Source organism: Varanus komodoensis, unplaced genomic scaffold (assembly GCF_004798865.1).
Source record: "Varanus komodoensis strain SLA01 unplaced genomic scaffold, ASM479886v1 scaffold5, whole genome shotgun sequence".
NCBI lineage: Eukaryota > Metazoa > Chordata > Lepidosauria > Squamata > Varanidae > Varanus > Varanus komodoensis.
Genome location: NW_025336087.1, coordinates 52,613,872 through 52,635,883, shown reverse-complemented (window position 1 = coordinate 52,635,883; position 22,012 = coordinate 52,613,872). Strand labels below are relative to the sequence as shown.

The following is a 22,012-nucleotide window of genomic DNA, read 5'->3' as shown; positions in this document are numbered from 1 at the left end:
GATGGGCAGACAGAATGCTGGCAGAGAAAGACTTCCAAGTGAATCCAGGAGAGGGCAAGTGAGAGCAAATACGAAAAGGTAAACTCCTCGTAGCTGTGAAGAAAGAAATTTGCACAGGGCCCAGGAAAACCACGCTTGGGCACTGGCCTTAGACCTTTTAGCTCTGACCACGGACAGACCCCAGCAAGTGACCCCAGCAGCCATACCATAATCAAGTGGCCTTTTCTGATTTCCATTGCTCTGTTCTGTTGGCTCCTGTCTCACAGGTTGCTTTTTTACTTTATCCTTCTTTTCTTTACTAGCCATGGCTTCCAAATAGCCTTCTGGGTACTACAACAGAAAAGCCGTGCATGTGAGAAGTGTATTAACCAATATTCGTATACAAGTAAGCATGTTTTAAAATCAAACTAATCTATATATATATATAACCCACACATGAACACGGAACTTACTTCTAAAACAATGTATTAGGAAAACTGAGGATGTGATCTTTTACATGGGAGAGGGCTGTGGCCATGGAAGGGCTGCCTAAAGAGCAAGCATTCACCCAACTGGCCCACAGAACACCATCCTTGCCTGGAGACACAAGCTGAACCTTGCTCCTGTGTTTCTATCTTACAACAGGGAACAGACTGGCAGACCAGTGGGCAGTAGTCGACCCATTAACTTCTGAAACTGATCAGGGGGTCTGAGGGCTGTTTTAAGCAACCTGTCTAGGAACCCAAATGCTCAATGAAACAAGCATTCAACTGCTAAACAAGCACTTGATCACAAACAGTATGAAATAAGGTGTGCATCCATGCTGAGCTTCTAAGAAAAGCATAATTCTTCTTGTTTTACCTAATCATCTAACATCTTCAAAGCTGAACCCAAAGAACCTTACTACAAGACATTTTCAACTGAGCAGTGAGGTTTATCATACACTTTAGAAGGTTATATTTCAGTAAAACTTGCTAAAACTGGGGCAGTGAAGTTCTAACCTGTAAACTCAAGCCCAATTTCTTTGACCGTTCAATTCCTTCTGAAGTCCAAGGTGCAGGCTCAGCATCATCTCTTCTCAGAAGATAGCGCCAAACTAAAAATCCACACTTTCCAATTTCTGGCCAGTATTTCACCACCTAAATTACAAAAGTTCCCATTATTTATGTGTAATTTGTCACAGTCTGAAGGTTTGTTGAATTCTTTATATTTATTTCTAATATATATTTATTTCTAGCCCACTTTTAGCTAATCAAAGTTCATAGGAAACTTTGTTAAAAGCTTTACTGAGGTTAAAATATATTAAGTCAAAAGCATTCCCACAGTCCACAATGGAGGTCGCCTGACCAAAAAATGAGATGAGATTCATCTGGCAAGACTAGTTCTTGATTGATAAATCTGTGCTAGCTTTTAGTAATTATTCCATTGCCTTCCAGGTGCTTAAAGACTGACTTTTCTAATTTCGGCTGTAGAATTTTCCCAGGGACTGGTGTCAGCTAACTGGTCTGTAGTTCTCAGGATCACCCTTCTTGAAGATGGGGACAACATAGGCTCTCCTCCAGTCATCCAGCACTTTACCCATCCTCCATGATTTCTCAAAGATAATAAATAGTGGTTCTGATATTGCCTCTGCCAGTGCCTTTATTACTTTAGGATGGAGCTCATCAGGCCCTGGAGATCTGAACTCAAAGAAATTAGGTGTTCCTTGACTGTTTATTAATCTCAAACTTCAATCCTGACCCTTTGGTTTGTAGTTTATTTCTAGACCTGCTTTTGGAAAAATACTGAGCCAAAGTAGAAATTGAACACTTTGGCTTTTTCTTTGTCATCTGTCACCAATTTGCCCTTCTCATTAAGTAGCTGAACTACCATTTCCTTTCTTGGTCATTTACAGTGAACATCCTTGGGAAAAAAAACTTGCTGTTTCATTCTCAGCTTTAGCCTTCCTGATGTCACTCCTGCAGATCTGTGCCACCTGTGTGTATTCTTCTTTTGCCACCTGTGCCTTCCATTTCCTATACATGTCCTTTTTCGTTTTTAGCTCAATTTGGAAGTTTTTTGTGGAGCCACATTGGTTTCTTCCATCTTGGTTTTTTTTGTTTTTGTTGGAATTGTCTTTTAAAATCTCCTTTAAAAAAATTCCCACCCATCTTGGACACCCCTTTGTAGGGTCACTTGCCTAGGTTGTGTGAACAAAAAGCTGCTTTTGCAGTGGGGCTTTGTGGCCTCCTCCTCCCCACTGTGAACTTAACTCTGCCCGAAATGCCACTCCAAGTTCCAGAGGGTCTTGCAGTGTTGGGACACGGGGCAGTGCAATGGAAGCGTGGGCCCACCAAGCACGGTCCACAGGCACCTTTCTGCGAGCAGAGCTCTGCTCACAGGAGCTGCGGTGATGCTGTGCGACCTTCAACCATCCTCCCCTCCCCTGCCCCACAAGCCAGAAGGCCCCTCGAACCCTCGGGAGAGGCTTTGCAGGAAACTGCCCTGGAAAGGAGGTGCTGTGCCACAAGTGGCCTTCCACTCACACTGCTACTGACCCAGTGCCATTCCCAGCAGAACAAGACATGCGTTGCTATTAGCATTTTAAGTGCGAGTGGTGCAACGCAGAAGAACAAGCACCTTGTAAATGCCATCGTATCTGTTGCCTTCTTCAGGGGCGTATTTGCTGATTCTTCGACCCTTGGAGCTGCGAACCACTCGAACTGGCTTTCCGGCTCTCCAGTTTTTAGATTCAGCTCCATTTTTATCATCCAGCGGGGCATCACAATTTAGAGCCAGTGCCCTGAAAAATATTTTTTAGAAGTCTTAATAGGATGGAATGTTTCCTAAAGCTTTAACAGCACATCCTTCCAGCTCAGAAAGAAAAGAACCTCTGCCTGAATGAGGTGTGAAAAACATCCCACAGGAAGCATTGGTCACATGCCCCATGCTACAACTTGTGTCTGGCCCACAGCTACACAGAATGAAGGAAGAAAGGGCTTCGTTATGTCCTACAAGGATAAAGTGTGTTGTATATTTTCAATTAACACTAAATCATTTGCAATCCCAACTATCCCATCAGATTCTCTTCTATGAAATGACACAGTATTGTTTTTTTTAAAGAATCGATCCATTTCCAATATTGTATATCTACTGTGCAATTTGATTTACCATGAAATGGGTATAAAGAAAGCTGAAACACCTTGTCTTCCTAGTAAAATGTATCTGTTAGGCTATTTCATCTCTCCCAGAGAAAATTTTCCAATAAACAATTAGCACCTGGCAATATTCAGTTGATAATGACTGGAAGTTAAGTTTAAAGATTAATTTCTCTTGGTCCATTATAACAATGATATCTGTTACAGTGGTAACAGTGTTATTTGTTTTTACATGTCATCAAGTTGTCTCCAACTTATGGCAATCCTATGAATGAAACCCTCCAAAATGTACTATCCATGGCTCAGCTCTTCTGAATTCAAGGTTGTGGCTTCTTTATGGAGTCAAGCCATCCCATACATGGTTTTCCTTTTCCGCCTTCAGTTTTCCCTTGTATGACTGTCTTCTTCAGGGAGTCTTGATTTTTCATGATTTGTCATTTTTGCTGTTGGTAAAGCCCTGTCTTGATTTGATCTAAGACACACTTGTTCATCCTTCTGTTGGTCCAAAGTCTTTAGAAAGTTCTCCTCAAGAACCACGTTTCAAATGCATCAATGTTTTTCCTGTTGGCTTTCTTCACTGTTCAGCTCTCACACCCATATGCTATTTGGGAACACAATCATGTGGATGATCGTGGCTTCAGTCTCCAGTGAAACATCCCTACACTTGAGGATCTTTTTTAGTTCCTTCATTGCTGCCCTTCCAAGTCTCAGCATTCTTCTAATTTCTAGGCTACTGTCTCCATCTGAATTGATGACTGAGCCAAGGTATGCAAAATCTTCCAACATTTCAGTTTCTTCTGTAATCATGATTTTTGCTTTCTTAATATTCAGCTGCAGCCCTGCTTTTGAATTTTCTTCTTTCACTATCATCAGGAGTCATTTCAATTCATTAGTAGTACAGTATCATTGGAATATTCATCTATTGTTGTAAACCACTCAGAGAACTTCAGCTGTGGGGCAGTATAGAAATGAAGTATTAGTAATATTTTAAATTATTGCTGTATCTTCTGCCAATTTTCACTTGTTTCACTGATTGTAACACAGCTTTCCTTATATGTTCTGTGCACAGAACAGATAGGGAGATAGAATACACCTTTGCTGGACACCTTTGCCTATGGGAGACCATTCTGTTTATTCTGTCCTAACAGTTGTTCACGATACAGGTTACGTGTCAGAACAATCAAGTACTGAGGCACCCCCATTTCTTTTAGGACCATCTATAGCTTTTCAGGATGCACACACAGTCTTTGCTGTAATTGATAAAGCAAAGGCTATCTTCTTCTGAAAATCTTTGGTGTGCTTCAGTAGCCACTATATATTTGCAATATGATCTATAGTGCCTTTTCCTTTCTGGAACCCAGCTTGAATGTCAGGTATTTCTCACTTCATGTAGTGCAATATTCCTTGTTGCAATACTTCGAGCACCACTTCGTTTAAAGGTGAAATTAGCACAATGGTCCTATGTGTGCTACACTCTTTTGCGTCTCCTTTCTTGGGGGTAAGAAAGTATATTGAACATTTCCACTCTGTGGGACATTGTTCTGTTTTTCTTATTTGGTGGCATATTCTTGTAAGGATGTAAACCTATTTATTCTTTGCAGCTTGGAATAGTTCTACAGCTACCCTATCTACTCTGGGTGCTTTGCTTCTTCCAAGTACTTTTAGAACAGTTTTCATTTTGCTTTCTAATACTGCAGGCTCTTCTTCAGAGGGTTCCTCTTCAAAGAAGTCTGTCATCCTTTCATCTGTTCTGTATAGTTCTCCTGTATATGCTTTCCACCTTCTCTTTATTTTTTCTGGGTCAAATAGTGTGACCCCGCCCCCCATTTTGTCTTCTAGCATTCCCTATCTAGTACTGAATTTCCCTTTGAATTCCTGGATCCTGTAGAAGAGGTCTTTTGTTCTTTTCTTGTCCTGTTCTAGTTCTTTGCACTGGTCACTAATAGTTCTTTTGATGTCTTTGTGGTAATCACTGAAAAGTTGTATTCAGGATCTGACTCCATGTCTGTCACCTTTTTGCTTGTCACCTGTTCTTAGCAAGTGTGTCTCTTCTGTCATCCATCTATTCGCTACAGGAATTGTCCTTTGGCATTGTTCCCTAATGTCTCTGGCTTCAGTCCACAGTTCCCCTGACTCATGGTCAGTTAAACTAAATAATGCAAATTTGTTCTAGATAGACTTTAAATTCCTCAAGAATGTTACTTAAGTTGTATTTTGGCAATATGTGTTATTGATCAAGTTTGGCTTGGCATTTTGATTTTGGTATCTAAATTTTATGGTCACTGTGGCAATCTATTCCTGGTATTGTAGAATACAGCATTTCCATCTTCTGCTTTCAATTGCATAGTTTGATTTCTGTAGGGACCATCTCATGATGTCCATGCATACAGTAGTCTGGTTGGTTGCTTGAAGTATGTATTTGCAAGACACAATCCTATGAGTCATCCACTTGTTTCATTTCTTACCCCCATGCAAAATTTTCCTACAGCAGCTGATTCTGCTTTATTTCCTATTTTTACTTGCCAGTCATCCAGGATTTTCAGCATGTATTGTTTTGGTATGATACAATTTTTTTTCTTGAACACCTGTGTAAATGTTTTCAATTTCTTCTTCAGAATCTGTTTTTAGAGCCCAGTTGTTACCATTTGTACCATCAGAGTAAAAAGAAAACAGAAAAGCAGGTCAGTGGCCTTAGAAATTCACAATCTACATTTTATATAAACTTTTTCAAGGCATTCCCTATCTAGTTTCAAATTAAATCCTTATAAAGATTACAAGAATGATGTATCTAAATTGTAGTTTATAATTAAAAATAATGAATGGATAAAATCCTGACTCTGCTAAAAGTTTTCTCCTTTAAATAAAAGGAAATGGCAAATATCTTCAACATCTACCTGTTCATGTGTGTTAGCGTTTGATCAAACGAATGTTCTCCAATCCTTTTATTGCCGGAAAGATCTCTTCCACCACTCCCAGTGTAAGTAAATTCATCACCTCGATCCTATATGAGAAGATTAATTATTCTTTAAAATGAAAAAATACATGTTCAAATTCAGGATTGAAAACACTGAAATATTTTGTTAGAAAATTAACTGTGTCCTTTTAAATAACGGCTTTAAATGCCAACACTTGGTCTGCTGATGCCACAGTTATTTTGGTGTGTGTGTCTATCACACACACAAATGCACACATACATATATACACATATTACAACACATACAAATATTGGCTTCTATAAGGAATGTTTAAAAAAACAGACTATTTACAGAGTAATCCTAAATGGAGCCAAGGAGGAGAGGCATGGTGGATTTCACCACCAGGATTTTCAGCCCAGTGGATTCCTACATTCATAATTTCCCTTCTCCAAGGACAGCAACAGGTGGCAGGAAGAGCTACCCCACCCTCACAGCTGGGGCAGCTGATCACTCCATATCAGGAGCCCTACTAGGTCCACAATCTGGTGGACCCAACAGCAGCTTTCCACCCAGATTCAGCATGGGCCTTTCCCAAAGCAGAACACTTCTGTCCAGGGGTTTTCCTTTCCACAAGCAGAGTGGCACCAATCAGACATCAACATCAAGGGGCTAGGATGATGCCCCTAGTCCTTATACATCCGGAATTAAGATTAAGCAGGTATGCTGACAAGGAGGTGGCTCCCACATTAGCTTTGTCCCAACTTTTTATTTAGCAGGTGTTTCAATATCCCAAAAATATTCAGTTATGATACATGCATGCTTTATAGAGAGAGAGAGAGAGCGCGCGCATTTTTATGCCGCCCCCATTGCAGAAAGCCTAGGGGCGGCTTACAAAGAGGATAAACAAACATAGGATAGACATTAAAAATTCGGAGCATCTCAGCAATAGTTTAAAACCAATAAATAAAAACAATTAACAATTAAAGTATCGTTTAAATAAAAAGGTCTTGGCCTGGCGCCAAAAAACAAATAACAATGGTGCCAGGTGGACCTCTCTGGGGAGCGCATTCCATAGGTGGGGTGCCACCACAGAGAAGGTCCTCCTCCGTGTACTCACCCTAATATCCTTCACAGAGGGCTCCCGGAGAAGGGCCTCCTCCGGGTACTCACCCTCCTAATATCCTTCACAGAGGGCTCCCGGAGAAGGGCCTCCTCCGCCGATCTAATATGGTTTAGCCCATTCAACATTGTAATCTTAACACCACCTCTTCTCCAAAATATCAAGAAAAGAATCAGCATCTGTTGAGAGCTTACTTAGTTTCAATTCCCCCACTCAACTACTTCTTCAGTAATCCCATAGTTTGTCACTATTCCCGAGACATTTTAATCCCAACATCTAGGACATGGGTTACAAATCTTTTTTAGCCAGAATGCCACCTTTTCTCAAGGGTAACAGGCCAGGTGCTACATGCCAGCAAGGGGTGGAGCGACTGACCCTCTGTCTTCCATATACATACTCATACACATATGGCATTTCCTTTCGTACAGGAAAAAAGACTTAAAAATGGCCCCCATGGGCTCCAATAACAGGTTTCTTAAAAGTTTAATTGCTGCGCATGGAGTAATTTTTAGGGGTCACAGCATACCTATAGGAGTTAACTCTTCCCTCTCTGAAAAGCTCCCCAGCTCTGCCAAACTACAATTAGGCTTTAATCATGTGCCACGAGCACCAATGGGTTCTATTAAAAAACTTAACAGTGGGGTAGCGTGGGGTTAACAAGGCTGACTAGAGGTCCATTATAGCAATGAAAGTCAACACTACTACGACTGCAGCCTTCTCCCAAAATATGAAAGCAGCACTATTCAGTTGCACACATGTGGTATCAACTGTTCAGGGGGAAAATAGTACATTAGGAGCCATCTCACATAGTTCTGGAAACAACAGAAGATAGTGTGGCAACAAAATATGTAATATTGCTTTTACCACATTATGATAACAGTGCACGACACAAAGGAAATGGCACAAACTTACTACAACAAAATTGAGAGCACACTATTAAACACCACAAAACTGTTGGTAACAGCAGGCCAAATGGACTGGGGGAAGAGGTATAATGAGTTACTTATGCTTTTTTGTTTCTTGAATTTTTCAAAATGAGACCACAGGAAACAGAGTACAAATAAAAAGATGTATTAAACAAATGTTTAAGAATACCGTTTCAAATGTTACAGTAATCAGCAAATTAGTATAAAAGTTTGTCAACCGATTGACTTGCCTTGCAAACTAAAACGTGATAATGTACCAAGCCTATATGAATGATTCGCAGCTGTTTATGAAAGCATAAAGTGCTATTATTATGTCATGATATAAATTGATTTTATAGCCACATTATAAATATTCCTTTTATTTCTTTCCACTAAGGCTTAATGAAGACGCACTGAAACTAAAACAGTTCTCTAAACATTGACAAATTACCTAAGCTAAGAAATAAAGAAAATTCTAGAAGAGCAGCATTTAATGTTTTCCGTACTCCTAAAATACCATGAGGTCACATAACACAACCCACTGTGAGTTGCCAACCACAGCAAGATGCCATGTTGTCCAAATTCAGACTGCTTCCCATGGGGTGATTTATTTTTCAGCAACAAGTCACCCTTTGGGCAAGCGGCTTCTCTCCCAGCAAGCACACTTGGTTCCCGGAGGCTGCCTAGCAGCAGCTTGTAGTATGGGAGCCCTTCCTCCTTCCTTGGCACTTCCTCTCACACCTTTGCAAAGTACTTTTTCTTGCTCATGTGAGCCTGCAGTGTGCAATTTGCATAGTAACCCTGAAGGAGCTTGTTATTGTGTCAGCTTCAGCTGTGTGTTCAAGTTGTCCTTCCTCTAACCCCTTCTACAATGTTTGCCCAAAGAGTTTTCCCAATACAAAATCTTCCATTTTATTGAAAAAAGGCAATTTGTACAGTCATTTAACACTGTTTAGTGCAGTTCCCTTAACATGATGTTGCATGTAAAAGGAGTCACATCTGCGCAACAGATGGAGATCAACCAGCCTGTTTGGTAAAATGTTCCCCAAGAGCTGTTGCAGGTACTTTTGCAGCCTTCATCTCATGATTTATCTGGGGCTCTGGCTGAGTCAGAAGGGGAGAAACACTATGTGAGCATTTGGCACATTTCTGGAGTGAGGCTGAACTAGGCACCTTCAAAGATCTCTGGATAAGCCATGAAACCCAGGACAATCTGAGCAGCAACAGGCATGACGGATCACCTGTTCCCCAGATTTTCCATGCAGAGGTTACTAAGGGATGACTCTCACACTCCTGCACAGCTGCACGGCCTGAACAATCATAAGCAAATCACGATTCCCCACGAGTGCCACACCAGGCTATGAGTATCCCTGGAAGGGTGCGATGCCTCTGTATACGACTACCAGTGGGATTCCTTTACATCACTCACTTTAGGGCTGATGAAGGCCTGCCACTCTCCAACCCGTGATTCACCCTCTCCAACTCCAGGCCTATCAAAATGGGCTGAGCTCTCTACCACAAGCCATCATGTCTAGTATGCTAAGACATGGCCTTCCAGCTACTATTTCAAGACCCTCCTCTGTTTTGAGCCAACAGCAGGTCCCTCAAGTCCATTTCGGCTACCCCAGAAACAAGGCTCCCCACCTTCTGATATAAGTTTGTCAGTGATATAGTCCTGCAATACAAGCATCCCAGAAAGAAGCATCTTTCTGCTACAGGAAAAGAAAGCCATGACTGATCCAACATTAACCAAGAAATGCTCCCACTGTCACTGAGGAGTTGAGCGCTGCTGTTCAGGAAGCAGTCTGGAATATTTTCAATGGAAACACAGTTGGAGATGGACTTCCCCAGGAAAGGAATGGAGGTCTGCTTCCAAGACGTCTAACACTGGTAGTGCCTCAGCGCCTGCCTGCAGAGGTGGACAGTAATGCACAGCACACAGGGTTGTAGATCTAAACATGCTTATGATGCACCCCCTGGTTAATAAAGGAGGCCTTCTAGTATAGAACCACCAGTAACTGAGCTTGAGGTCCTCCATGAACCATCCCAGGTGAGGGCAGAAGCAGAGTCACCACTCCTTGCCATCAACTCGGTGCCTCTCTTCACAGAGCTCAGTAATCCCTTTTTTGCTGGCTCTCCAAGAGAGCAAGGTGTGTGTGGGGGGGGGGGGGCAGGGGAGGCGAGGCTGAACCCATGGATGCATCTAGAGAAGTACAGCTGAAGCAGCTACCACTACACCTGCAGCTGGTATCCAAAAGTTCAGGGGTAGAATCAGCAGAGGAGAAGCTCGCACTAACCAGCACTCAATAGGCAGTGTTTCCAAAACAAGTGTAAACCATTTGGGCAACTGGCAAAGGACTTCGTGAATGCCACTGAAACAAAAGTGGAGCACACATGTAACCTGCTCAATGCAATGAATGAAAGGGAGAGAGAGGAAGGGCCAGTGTGCGCCTGCTTTCTCTCTGGTCAACTCAAACCACCAGTTACAGCATCCACAAGCTGAGTGAGTTGGTGTGGGCAGGCACAGCTGCCTCAGACCTCATCTTGCAGCAAGCCACAAGAGGGCAGAAGGCCACTGACAGGCAAATGGATGTGCTTCAAGACAAGACAACAACGTCCCAAGAAGCAATGCAAGGCCACCATGAGCAACCACCATGCATGCCGCACCCCACTGTGCTTCCATAGCAGTTTCTTCCCCTGCTAAATCCTTCTGGTCCTCCCCTGTAGGGCACTGCACCACATCCACTGGTCTCCCCTAAAGCAGTTCCATACCAAGTGGCAGAGATCAAGCAAGCAAGAGCAACCCCCATGAACCCTAGAAAGATGAAGGGCCTCAGAGATATCTGCATAGCAGGCATCACTGACCATGATCTTTGATGGAGGCTCACATGGAATGGGAGGATCGGAATGCAGAACCCAGGGTGCTCAGAAACTCTCTTGGCTCACAGAACACAAGTACTTGATCTTCTTTCCCCAGCTGCTTAGCACTTCATTTCTTCCTTATCTCTTGGTGTATTAACACAGAAAAACATGCTTCTCAGCCCAGCCAGTATCTTTTTAATGTTACTTTACTCTCCTTCCTTTAACATCCTTGCTAATCTTCCTTACTAGCTCTAAGCTTCCTTGCATTACAAACCTTGTTCACTGTCTTCAGAGGCAATGCAAACTTCTCTACAGGTACATTTTACAGAATGAATGGCTGCCTTGGTCAAGTATCAACCAAGTCCTGCTTGCTACAACTGACAGAGACTGAAGCACATGGCTTCCAGCACAAGGATTCCCCGCTACTTGCAATGCTAATGGTGATGTCCCTCCCCCCTCCTTTGTGCCTTCTAATATACGATCAGCAAAATAGTAGAAGTGATTTCCTGTACCTCTTCATCTGTTCCCTTCTTTTTCCACTCCTTTCTTCGCATCAGATCCATTGCTATAAATGGTTCCTTTCATCTTGTACTGTACTTGGATGGGGTGGAAGAAGCAGCAATTATTCCTGCAGCAAGTGGCATAGCAGGAAAAGCCTTTACTGACCAGTGATGGCCACAAAGCATTTGAGCGCTGTCACGCAATGGCTGCCCTTGTCCACTTGCAGGGTACAGATGGAAGGGGTGTGCAGAGCAGATCTACCTGAGTCTTTCCCAGGCTGTGGGAAGGTTCTTCTGGCTGTAGCGGTTGCAAATCTCAGCCACCCCAGAAGGAGACCATAGGTCCCTGCTGGATTCTGTGCAACTCAGTGCAAACAGATGTGTCATCTGCTGGTGGACATTGCTGTGCATTGAAGCTGTCCAGACATAAATTCTGGACATGGATACATAGCGCTATGCCAGATTTCAGGGCTGTTTCACATGTGATGGGCCACTTTTGATATCATAGCCTCACAGATCAGGCATACAACCCAATGTTCAGACACTTTATTGGGGAAATTCATATCAATAAAAGAAAGGTTTAGGCCTATATGTACTTGCACTCCTTGATACCCAGCCACCCCCTTCGCTACCCTGTTTGCCCTGCCTTGTTACCTCACTGTGATGCCCGCTGATGTGTCTGTCTCGTGAGAGGGCTGAGCCTCTCCACAATGCCAGCCCGGGCTTGTGAGACCTTGCTGAGGTGTCTGCCTTGTGAAGCTGTCTTGAAAGATGGCTGCCTGGAGTAGGCCTCATGAGGCACGGCTGCCGTGGCAGAGGGGCCAGGTCACCTTGTGAAACAGGCACTTCAGCAACACCTGGGTGACAAGGCGGCATGGGAGCAGGACTGGGATTGAGGTGAGGCGGCAGCCAGGCACCGGGGAGTGAAACCAGGAGGGAAGACAGGAACCACAAAGGCAGCCAAGCATGCCCTGCTGCCAGCAATTCAGCAGTCGCTAGGCAGAACAGGGCAGCAGTAAATGGAGACTGGAACAGCCACGGTTGCTTTTGCCACCAAACTTGCAATCAGAAACAGGGAAGCTACCCATAACAAGCAAGCAGTGGTGCAGCACGAAATCTTGGGACCGCTGGTTCTCTGTGGGGATTCACCACAACCAAACAGACCACACTTCACTATGCTTTCCTCATTCACACATAACGACAAGCCATTCCTGCCATGGCTTGTCGTTATGTGTGAACACAGGCAATGCCTAAGAGTGTTTTCCAAAGGAAAAACGGTTTTAGTTGTTCTTTCACTGCAGTTGTCCTGAGGGAAAATCAGGTTAACAGTTATATGGAGGGCATAGTAGGAAGAGTGGAACGGGGAGGCTTTGGCAGGGAAAGTACACAGCAGGTAGTGAAATGGGGCAGGAAGGTGTGGGGTGCTCAGTGGCTGGAGGAGACTTGAAATGAGCTAAATGAAATTTTCTAACCAAAGCTGCAATAGTAGAAAGGATAGTGAGCAAAGGGACCTTCACTGAGCACTGCTTCTCCCAGAGACACTTTAGAAAGAGAAGTGGGATGGAGAGACCAGCCGAATGAAACAAGCAACCCAGGCAGGTGGAGAAAGCAGCATGCTAATAAAAAGCACAGAAGGGCATGGAAAGGTTCACAGGTGTTCTTAGAAAAAAGAAAATCAGCAGGTGTGGGTGGCCAATGGGCAATCCTTCCAAAGGAGGCCAGCAAATACTGAGCATACAAGAGGCTTGTTGTAAAAAGGCCACTGACAAAGTGAGGGAGTCAAGGATGCAGATCCTGCTCCAAAGACATCTGCAAAACCTGACACAGCTGGCGGGAAGACTGTGGGGGAAGAAGGGGAAGAACAACCCGTGGGGAGCCCAAACCACACAGCGTTGCTTATGCGCAGGCGGGCTTGTGTGTGCTGTGAAACCCCCACCCACTGAGAAGATATTTAGTTGACAGTAATGAGAACAAAAATAAATTTTAAATTAAGAAGACATATGATTAAATATTTAAGACCAATAAATCTATAACATATTACAAAATTAGCCCATTAACCTTCCTATTAAAAGGTAACAACTATAAATTACCAAGATCCCTATGTTAGACAATTTCAATTTGTGAATGCAAAAAGTTACAGATGTTAAAGCAAAATGGGTCCAGAACAGAAACAATGCTAGTCATGCAAGGATGGGGAATAGGAGGATGAATTAATGGGTCAGCACCTCCTCTTTCATACGCAAATTGGCCTTGGTTTGGGATTATAGGTAATTGCTTGGTTAACCAAGCCTTGTGATCTATAAATAAAAGCTTTAGAACTGAGTGGGTTGGGATAATTTGTAAGAAAAAGAAGAGGAGCAGTCTGACAGCTGCTTTCCACTCCTTTCAAATCTAGCACTATGCCTGTCCCAGCTCCAGGTGACAGAATGCTTGAAATCCTCATGAGCAACTCATTTTACAGTTAATCAACCTGGGATTTCTATAATCTTTTCCTGAGGCAACTCTGAGATTTTCTGTTCAACTAATTTAGATAGGCCACTTGTAAGAGACTGGAGGAAATGCTGTAACCAGATATGCATGCTTAGCCTTGCCAGAGAAGCTTCTGCATTGTAAGTAGTTTCAAACTTGACATGGGTTAAACATTGGGTTGTTTCTCCCTCAACAACTCAAGAGTGCTGATTTCAAGCGACTCAGCGCACAACCTGGACTGTTTACCGAAGCAGAAAGAAAGCCAAGGTGGGTGTGCAGTCAGGACATAGTCACTCACTGGCACTCATTCCTGCACAGCCCCAACCACCCAGTTTAAAAAGCATACTGGTGGCTGTTAGGTGTGAACTAGGTCTATATGGAAGTAAAGATGTTGGTGGTGGCTGAGAGTTTTTATAAGAAAATTTTATAGCAAGGAAACATTTAAGTGCACAAAAGTTTGATTTGCTTCTTTGGAATAACCTTTCACTAAGGAGCTGCCACTATGTAAATACTTTGCTTGCTAACCTCACATGAATGTCACTATCACCCGTCCCCAAGAACCCCCCAAAACACCACACACGCTAGATTCAAATGCCACTCTTTGTATTGGGCCATGGCTGTGCATCTTGATATTTTCAGTTCTTTCTAGCAGTATAGTAATATTTCAGCACCACAAGCTTTCCGATGGAATTTCTCCAACCAAAAGTCACCCATACCTTTAGAGAAAAACTCCCACAGTGGCAGCAGCTGAGTAAGTGTTGTTGGCAAAGAATATACAATATTCTGATGCTACTGGAATTGCTTAGTTCATTTTCTTTACTAATGGTTCTTAACAACAACTCTTAACACTTTGCTTACTGCTTTATCGTTCACCTGAAGCATGCTTCAGAATTCCTCCTGATGGTACAGAGCTGGAGAAAAGGGTGTAAACATTACTCTGATTGTCGAAAACAGCTTATGCCTAAACAAACCATGACCAGTTTCATGAAAGGGAAAAGAAACAAAGACAGATTCATCACATTGCAGAACAGCTTGCTGCTCTATTTATGAGTTGTAAATGTTTCCCAACACCTGCTTCTAGGTGCTACACCAGAAGAGCAGCCTGAGGTCCTGCCACAAATGGCAATGCTTATAGAAATAAGCTGCATATTCCATGATGTCATTTCTCAGTCTCTTAATCTGCATCCAAACTGAGACCCTATTTTTACTGATATGGTAAATCTGTTTCTGGTCTCGACCTCTATAGAGTACTGGAGGAATTTACAAGTGAATGTATGAAATCTTCTCCATACAGAAATCTCCACACATTAAAAAAAAAAAAGGATAGCAGGGAGTCTTCTCCAATTTGTTAGTTTTCTATTCACAAGGATTTCTTTCTTTCTTTATTGTACAGAAGAACGTTTGCTTATGCGATCCCCATGCTGGAGTAATACACCCAGATGTAGGCTGCCATGTTAGTGACCCTTTGCCTAATGTGAAAGGCACCCTGTATATTCTGAAGGCATATGATCCAGCCACTTTGCTAAAACTATCTAGGTTTGGTTCATCTGCCCAGGAACACAATGTACAAGACTTTCAGTTCCATCTTTGAAGGAAGGCAGGGTATAAGAATAATAAATGAATTTAATTATATTGGAAAGACAGGAGTATTGTAATACTGAACATGTATTAAGATGATAGTAAGTTGGACTAAAAGCAAAATAATATATTGAAAGTTGTACTCTGTGTCCCTTCCCCTAAAAGAAGGCTCTACGATCCAGTGGAAGCTTCCACAAGCAAAAAGAGGGGTGGAAGGAGAATTTATTTATTTATTTTGCTGATTCCTCCTTCCTTCACCAAATCTGCCTCAAAGGGAACAGTGCTAGGGGTGATAGACAGTGGGAAACTGCAAAATTAACCTATCTATCCACCTCACTTCCTGCTCATGGAAATTCCTGTTAGATCAAAGCCTTCCATCTACAGAAGGGACAACATTTGATACACTTTCCATATGCAAACTCTTTTCTAAGTGCATGTGACATGTACACTGTCACCAACATGATGTGCATGGGAATTGTGGGCCGGTATTAAAAATAATTCTACACCATGGTCAACCCTATTGTGAAGGCACTACAGAGTAGTTTTGCATTTCTGGCCTGAGGCACTGTGGGAAGAAACATGAATTGGATAAGCACATGCAGTTCTGATCTTCACACGTACAGATTTGTGAAGACACTACTTCCCAGAAGACTCTGACAACTTACTATGCAAAGAAACTCCAATTTCTGAAGATGCACAAAAAATACTATTAGCTTTAATGAGTATGTCTGATGCAAGTATGGGCCCCTCAGAAATTTGCAAGGCAGATAGTGTGATGAATTGTGGAGGTATAGGATGGGCGAAAAAGAACTAAGGTTGAGCTGTTTCTGCCACAATTCCCAAGTACCAATGCCTGCTTTGAGCCCCCACACCCAACACTAGGGGGAAGGATGTGGGCATCCCTCAGCCTCCCTTCACCCCACAACAACAGTTAGGGAAACAGCTTGTTCTTAGATACAGCACACCAACTGGCACACTGCCTCTGAGTCCAGTTCTTCCTCTCCTCGGACATCACCACAGTGCCTGTGAAGGGGAAAGTACAGTTTAATCTCCATTCACTCAAGGCAACTCTTCAGAGGAAGGGAATTGCAGCTCCTTGTGCTGACTGAACCACGTCAGTCAATGCAACTAAACCACCATCTTGCTCAGGGCTAGGGTCTGCACACTCCAACTACCAGGAGTATCCCCAAGTGAGAGGGAAGTATTCCTGTGGCTCTCATGGACAGTCAGTCTTAAGGTGGGGTGGGAAGAGTTATTTTGAGCCCGCCTCCCCATCTTTCCCTGCAAGTGTAGGAATCTCTATTCTTCTCTCCTCTCCCAGCATGAGACCCTACTGATATAGAGATAAATCAGTAATACACACATTTTAAAACATTTCTATCAATGGTATTAGTAATAATTTAAGTTATACTAATGTAAATTATTGGGTAACATGGATTATAGTAATTAAATCAATTCACAACACTCATAAAATGGTTAGGATATGAAACTTACTACTTCATCTTCAAATCCCCCAGCCAACACGAGGGAGTAGGCGCCATCATTACTACGTCCATGAATTCCACCGACATGAGGTCTATGGACACCTGCTTCACTCACCTTCAAAATAAAACAAAGTTATTTAAAACAAGTTTTTAAATGCACCTACCAGTACAAATCTGCATTCTCATAATACATTGCAAGCTGCTTTTGGAACCTGTCAGCTTCAAAAGTATTTTGTAACACAGAACAGGTCTTCAGTTCAAGAAATGTACATTCAAACCTGAGTGCACAGAACAAGTTATTGGCATATGTTACCAACCACCCAGTCAAGAAGAGGACCAAGATGCAATCTTTGAAAAACAACTTGCCAGTGTTTGCAAGAAGAATGATGTAGTCGTCACAGGGGACTTCAATTTCCCTGATACATGCTGGGAGACAATTTCTGTCAACCGTGGGCCCTTCAAGAGATTCCTGACATGCATCACCAGCAACTTCCTCCAGCAGAAGATAGAAGAAACAGGAGGATCAGCTATCCTTAATTTAATACTAACAGGGATGACCCGGTGGACAAAATAGCAGCCACGGGAACTCTGGGGGAAAGTGACCATGCAATACTTGGATTCTCAGTTATAAAGGAGACAGAGGTTAACTGCAGCTAAAATTGTACCCTGGATTTCAAGAAAGCCAACTTGAACGAACTCAGAAAAATGGTAAGTGAGGTGCCATGGCAACTCACTCTTAAAGGATAAGGAGTCCAAGAGGGATGGGAAATCTTGAAAAAGAAGCTTCTCCAAGCACAACTATGAACAATTCCATCAAGAAACAAGTGTAGAAGGCAACAGAAGAAGCCCACATGGTTCCACAAAAAGTTAACCTAAACCTGAAAGAAAAAAAGAACATGTACAGGAGATGGAAGCAGGGTCAGTCCACAAAGGAAGAATATAAACAAATAACAAAGAATTGCAGGGACAACATCATGAAGGTTAAAGCAGGAAATGAACTAAGAACAGCAAGGGATACTATGAACAACAAGAAGGACCTTTTCAGATACATCCAAACCAAAAGACACGTGAAAGAGAAATGTGACCAGCCATTTAAAGTGTGATAACAGACAACAAGGAAAAGGCGAAGGTGCAAAATTCCTGCTTCGCCTCAGTCTTCTCCCACAAGAAAATCTACAACAAAGAGGAAGTACAAGCTGAAAGTGAGAGATGGCAGTCCAAGATTGACAGACAAAAAGTCAAGGAATTCCTGGATGGAATAAACATGTTCAAATCTCCAGGGCCCAATGAACTCCAGCCCAGAGTCACAAAAGAGCTAGTGGAGGAGCTAGTGGAATAAATCTTGGAAGTGCAAGACCAACTGGGGAAGGGCTAACCTTGTCCCCATCTTGAAAAAGAGAAAGGAGATGAATCTGGAAACTACAGTCTAGTTAGTCCAACATCAATCCCTGAAAAAATTCTGGAGCAAATTATTTTAAAAATCAGTCAGCAAGCATCTTGAAGAAAATGCAGTGATTAATAAAAGTTAACATGGATTTATCAAAAATAAATCCTGTCAGACTAATTTAATCTCATTTCTTGACTGAGTAACCTCCCAAATGGAAAAAGGGAACACTGTGGACATAATCTACCTTGACTTTAGGAAAGCTTTGGACATAGTGCCTCATGATAACTTGATAAGCAAATTAGCAAAAAGTGGACTAGATGAAAAAACCATTAGGTGAATCCAAAATCGACTGCTAAATCAGAAACAAAGTGGCATCAATGGCATCCTTTCAAACTGGAGGGAGGTAACTAGTTGGGTGTTGCAGGGTTCAGTTGTAGGCCCAGTCCTCTTCAACATTTTTATCAAGGATTTAGATGAGAAAGTACAAGGAAGGATAATCAAATTTGCAGACAATACAAAATTGGGTAGAATAGCAAACACCCTAACACATGGGTCCTCAAACTACGGCCCAGGGGCTGGATCCGGCCCACCATGTCCATTTGGATCTGCCATGTGTGCCTGCCGCCGCCCACCTCGCCCCACGCGCAGATAGGCAGCAGTTTGCTCGCTTGGAGAAAACGATCTCCAAACGAGCAAGCTGCTGCCTTGTGGGCCCGCCTCGTGGCGTGTGCCTGCCCCTGCCTCCCCTCACCACGTGTGCGTGCCCGCCTGCACCTCGCTTCCCCTCTCTGCCCGTGTCTCGCCTCGTCCCTCCTTGCCACTTGCACCACCCCCCTCCGCTGGCACCATCTTTCTGGCCCACACCCAGCACCGGCACCTTTCAACTGGCCCCCTGGTGAAAAAAGTTTGAGGACCCCTGCCCTAGAAGATAGCCTAAGGATCCACGGCAATCTTGAAAAACGTGAATGCGGGGCTGAATGTAACAGAATGCTATTCAATAGGGACAAGTGTCAAGTTCTTCACCTAGGAAAAAGAAACCAAGCACATTGATACAAGATGGGGAATACGTGGCTCAACAGAATTGAAAAAGACCTTGGAGTTGTTGTGAACAAAAGGCTAAATATGAGGCTACAACGCGATGCAGTCGCCAAAAGTGCAAATGCTATTTGGCAATGCATTAACAGAAGTATTACTTCAAATCATGAGAAGTAGAAGTTCCCCTGTACTCCTCACTAGTCAGACCTCATCTGGAATATTGTGTCCAGTTCTAAGCACCAAGATTTAAGAAAGAGACAGAAAAATTAGAAAGGGTCCAGAGGAGGGCAACAAAAGTGATCCAGGGTTTGGAAACACTGCCCTGTGAGGAGAGACTGAGAGAACAGGGCACGTTCAGCCTTGAGAAGAGAAGACTGAGGAGGGACATGATATCCCTCTGTAAGTACCTCAAAAGTATTACAAAGAGGAAGGTCAAGATCTCTTCTCGCTGATACCAGAGTGTAGGACATGGAATAATCAATCCAAGTTGCGACAACCCAGATTCAGACAAGATATAAGGAGAAGTTTCCTCACTGTCAGAGCAATACAACAGTGGAACCAGTTGCCTGGAGAGGTGTGGGTTCTCCCACACTAGAGACATTCAAGGCAAAACTGGACAGTCATCTTAGTAGGATGGTTTAATTTGTTGTCATGTAACAGCAGGAAGTTGGACCCAATGCCCTTCATGGCCCCTTCCAACTGAACTACTCTTATGATTCTTTGAAGTGCAGGCTCTCCAGTGTGGTGCTATAGGCCCCAGTGTGTTTGCAGACAGTTCTCTTAAAAGCTGCCAGACTTCCCATCTCTCTTATCTTTCAATTTTTTTTCTTTGCTAATTAAAAGATCAACAACAAAAAATAACTAAGAGGTTAGCTGCAAAGTGAAGTGTTGCCCCCTCCCAGTGCCATTTTTTTGGCTTTAAGAGTAACTTTGTGCTCAGACCCCACTTCTGCCAGTTTGCTGTCTGAGCAACAATCATTTTATGACTGGCACTGTTCACTGAATCAGCTGTGAGAGTACCTACGACAGTCTCCACATTTTAAATATGCCCACCATCCTTAAAGGTTCTAGGAACCCCAAACTATTGATTTATTTAAGACATTTGTATGCCATCCTTTGTGACAGCCTCAAACTAAGACATATAATATCTGGATCCTGGTCTTTACTCGAGAATGAAAGGTGCAGTAAGCTTTTTTCTAAAAATCAGCTCAGGATCAAGAGTGCAGAGTTCTATTAATATGAGGATGGGCTTGCTAACAGACAAATGAGACCCAGTACATGAAAAAACAGAAAGAAAGAAATTGGCTCCAATACAGTACAGCCACTTGCCCACCGTTTGTTCAAATTTTTGGATCATGGCTTATATTATTACAAAATCTGACTGTTTCTGCACAGAAAATGAACTGGAATGGCTTTTGTGATATGCCACAAAATAATATGAGAAGGAAAAAGAAAAAAAAGTTTGGACTATGAACCAGGACTGGGTAACTTGTGGCCTCCAAACATTTTGGCCTACAATTCCCATTATCTCTCATCACTGGCTATGCAGGCTGATTTGAGTTGGAGGCCAAAACCTCTGCAAAGGTACAAGATACCTATCACCACTATATGCCATCAAAATTCTATGTATGTCATACCTGCACTCTGAATTTCCAAGATGCTCCAACAGGAACTCCAGGTATAGGTCCATAGTGGTTAGAAGGAACAATAGTGCACTCCTTAGTACGACCAACACAAGCCATGCCCTACAGAAACAGTGCAGACAAGTGATCAATTGAAAAGGTTATAAAACTTTATACAGTGCAGCATCTCTACAGTACTTCTTTCAACCCCATCACACACCACTCCGAGCATGAGCTCTTGTTGGAGAAAAATGTCACTGCTCTACAAATAGTGGCTTTCACTCACTCTGAAAATGGCTACTTAGAATGTACACAATGAGAGAACTTCACAGTAATACGTATATTACATATAAATAATAGGATGAAAAACACAGTGAATATTTCACATTGCAACTCAATGTACTTGTTTATTTTAAATATTTAGACAGATTTATTTGGATTACTTATAGCATGACTTTCAGAGGAGGTATTTCCCAGCCAGAACAGGATGGATAAAATCTCATAGGACACATGTACCTCCCACCAACAAAACTTATGACTTATGTGGATTACAGTTCATTTTATTAGCTCACTTGCAGCCTCTTACTGAATCATGCCACAGATGTCACTCAAACCTTCAAATGCTTTGCATTAGATGGTGTGTTTATGTGCTGCAATAGGTGTCTTCTTAAAAGAGGATTCACACCTATTCAAGTGAAGGGAGAATGTCTTTTCTGAGAATGTGTCTGCCATCTACAGTTTCTATAGAGTAACCGTATTTTTTTAAAGTATGCTTCCTGATGTATCAAGAAGGACTTTTTATCAGATTAAATTATTTTAAATCCTGTTCAACTAAGATTAAAAGAGACACAATCATGGCGGAGAATAAAGCAGTGAAAATAGAGGCAAGTGCTTGAGGACTCAGAAACAGATGTTTAGAAAAAATATAAGGTGAAATCAGGAACATTGAGAAGACAGTTGTCCTGGTCAAAGAAGGGAACTGGAAAAGAGAAGCTGCTGTCTCCAGGAAAAAGACCAAG

The 22,012-nt window shown here is 42.6% G+C and overlaps 1 protein-coding gene across 3 annotated transcripts in view; it reads right to left on the bottom strand.

Annotated features, from left to right (window-relative positions):
* Positions 1–22,012, bottom strand: part of UHRF2 (ubiquitin like with PHD and ring finger domains 2) — a 73,880-nt gene that overhangs the window by 5,503 nt on the left and 46,365 nt on the right. For all 3 annotated transcript variants that reach the window (XM_044446874.1, XM_044446875.1, XM_044446876.1), the window contains 6 exons: positions 21,009–21,116; positions 16,960–17,064; positions 6,011–6,117; positions 2,599–2,761; positions 981–1,118; positions 207–330 (listed from right to left, as the gene is read on the bottom strand). In XM_044446874.1, coding sequence (XP_044302809.1) covers positions 207–330; positions 981–1,118; positions 2,599–2,761; positions 6,011–6,117; positions 16,960–17,064; positions 21,009–21,116 — 745 coding nt within the window. The remainder of the gene's footprint in view (positions 1–206; positions 331–980; positions 1,119–2,598; positions 2,762–6,010; positions 6,118–16,959; positions 17,065–21,008; positions 21,117–22,012) is intronic.